General features: G+C 48.4%; 1 protein-coding gene across 1 annotated transcript in view; it reads left to right on the plus strand.

Moving 5' to 3' along the window:
- Positions 1-1246, plus strand: part of wdr36 (WD repeat domain 36) — a 9647-nt gene that overhangs the window by 3510 nt on the left and 4891 nt on the right. Inside the window, exons 7-10 of the mRNA XM_087172804.1 lie at positions 61-426; positions 543-663; positions 948-1013; positions 1097-1186. Coding sequence (XP_087028930.1) covers positions 61-426; positions 543-663; positions 948-1013; positions 1097-1186 — 643 coding nt within the window. The remainder of the gene's footprint in view (positions 1-60; positions 427-542; positions 664-947; positions 1014-1096; positions 1187-1246) is intronic.

Below are 1246 nucleotides of genomic sequence, written 5' to 3' on the forward strand. Positions count from 1 at the left end.
GTCAAATTCTGATCCTGATCTGATCTGATCCAACTTCATGTTCAGAGAAAAGGAAAAGAGGATCCATCTCTCTCTCTCTTCCTCTCCCTCTCTCTCTCTCTCCCTCTCCCTGTCCCTCTCTCCCTCTCTCTCTCTCCCTGTCCATCTCTCTCTCTCTCTCTCTCCCTATCTCTCTCTCCCTCTCTCTCTCTCTCTCCCTCTCCCTCTCTCTCTCTCTCCCTCTCCCTGTCCCTCTCTCGCTCTCTCTCAGATGGTCCTCCCATCGTGGCGTCCGGCAGTCCTCAGGGCCACATTGCATTCTGGGATCTGGAGCGCCGTCAACTGGTCGCCCAGCAGAGACATGCCCACAGTACAGCCGTCGCCGCAGCAACCTTCCTGCACGGAGAGCCGCTGTTGGTCACCAACGGAGCCGACAACGCCATCAAGGTAAACAAACAAATAAACAGACGATTGTGACAGTTTAAATCATAGACTGTTTGTTTACTGTTTATTGATCGTTTATTGATTCGGTGAACGTCACTTCTCCTCCACTCTATTTCTAGGTGTGGATATTTGACCAGGAGGGGGGCGGTGCCAGACTTCTGCGGAGTCGTCAGGGTCACAGCGCCCCACCGACCACCATCCATCACCATGGCAACGATGGAAAAAACATCCTCAGTGCAGGTAAATAAACAGCTGCATATGATTTATTTAAATAATATAATAATAATTTGATATTATTTATTAATGAGCGTCTCTGTTCTGAACATTTTCTTCTTAATTTTAAATGAATGAAAAGATTAATCTACAGAAACGTCAGCTAATGAAAATAATCATTGACATCAACACACTCGTACATCGCTGCCTGGATTCCTGGTCCTGGCCACGCCCCTTCAGTGAGTGTGGTCAGTGTTGGTTCTTCCTGTAGTGAAAAATAAAGTGACAGGATGTTGCTCCGCCCCCTTCAGGTCAGGACGGGACATTACAGTCGTTCTCCACCGTCCACGAGCGTTTCAACAAGAACCTGGGTCACGGTCAGTTCAGTTTTAAAGCTGCAGTTTGATCTGGTTTCCAAGGTAACAACCAATGACTGTGTGTGTTGTTTGTTGGGGTCCAGGGTCCATGAACAAGAAGAAAGAGCAGAAGAAGAAGAAGGGTCTGTCCTACGAGGAGCTGCGTCTTCCTGCCATCACCGTGTTCTCCTCTGGTGAGTCTCGTCCACAAGAGACAACGTCCAAGTTAAGACCAGCTGATTGACTCTCTCTCT

The sequence above is a fragment of the Seriola lalandi genome, unplaced genomic scaffold (genome assembly GCF_002814215.2).
Source record: "Seriola lalandi dorsalis isolate HSWRI2012SDOR001 ecotype SW California unplaced genomic scaffold, Sedor1 jcf7180002053784, whole genome shotgun sequence".
NCBI lineage: Eukaryota > Metazoa > Chordata > Actinopteri > Carangiformes > Carangidae > Seriola > Seriola lalandi.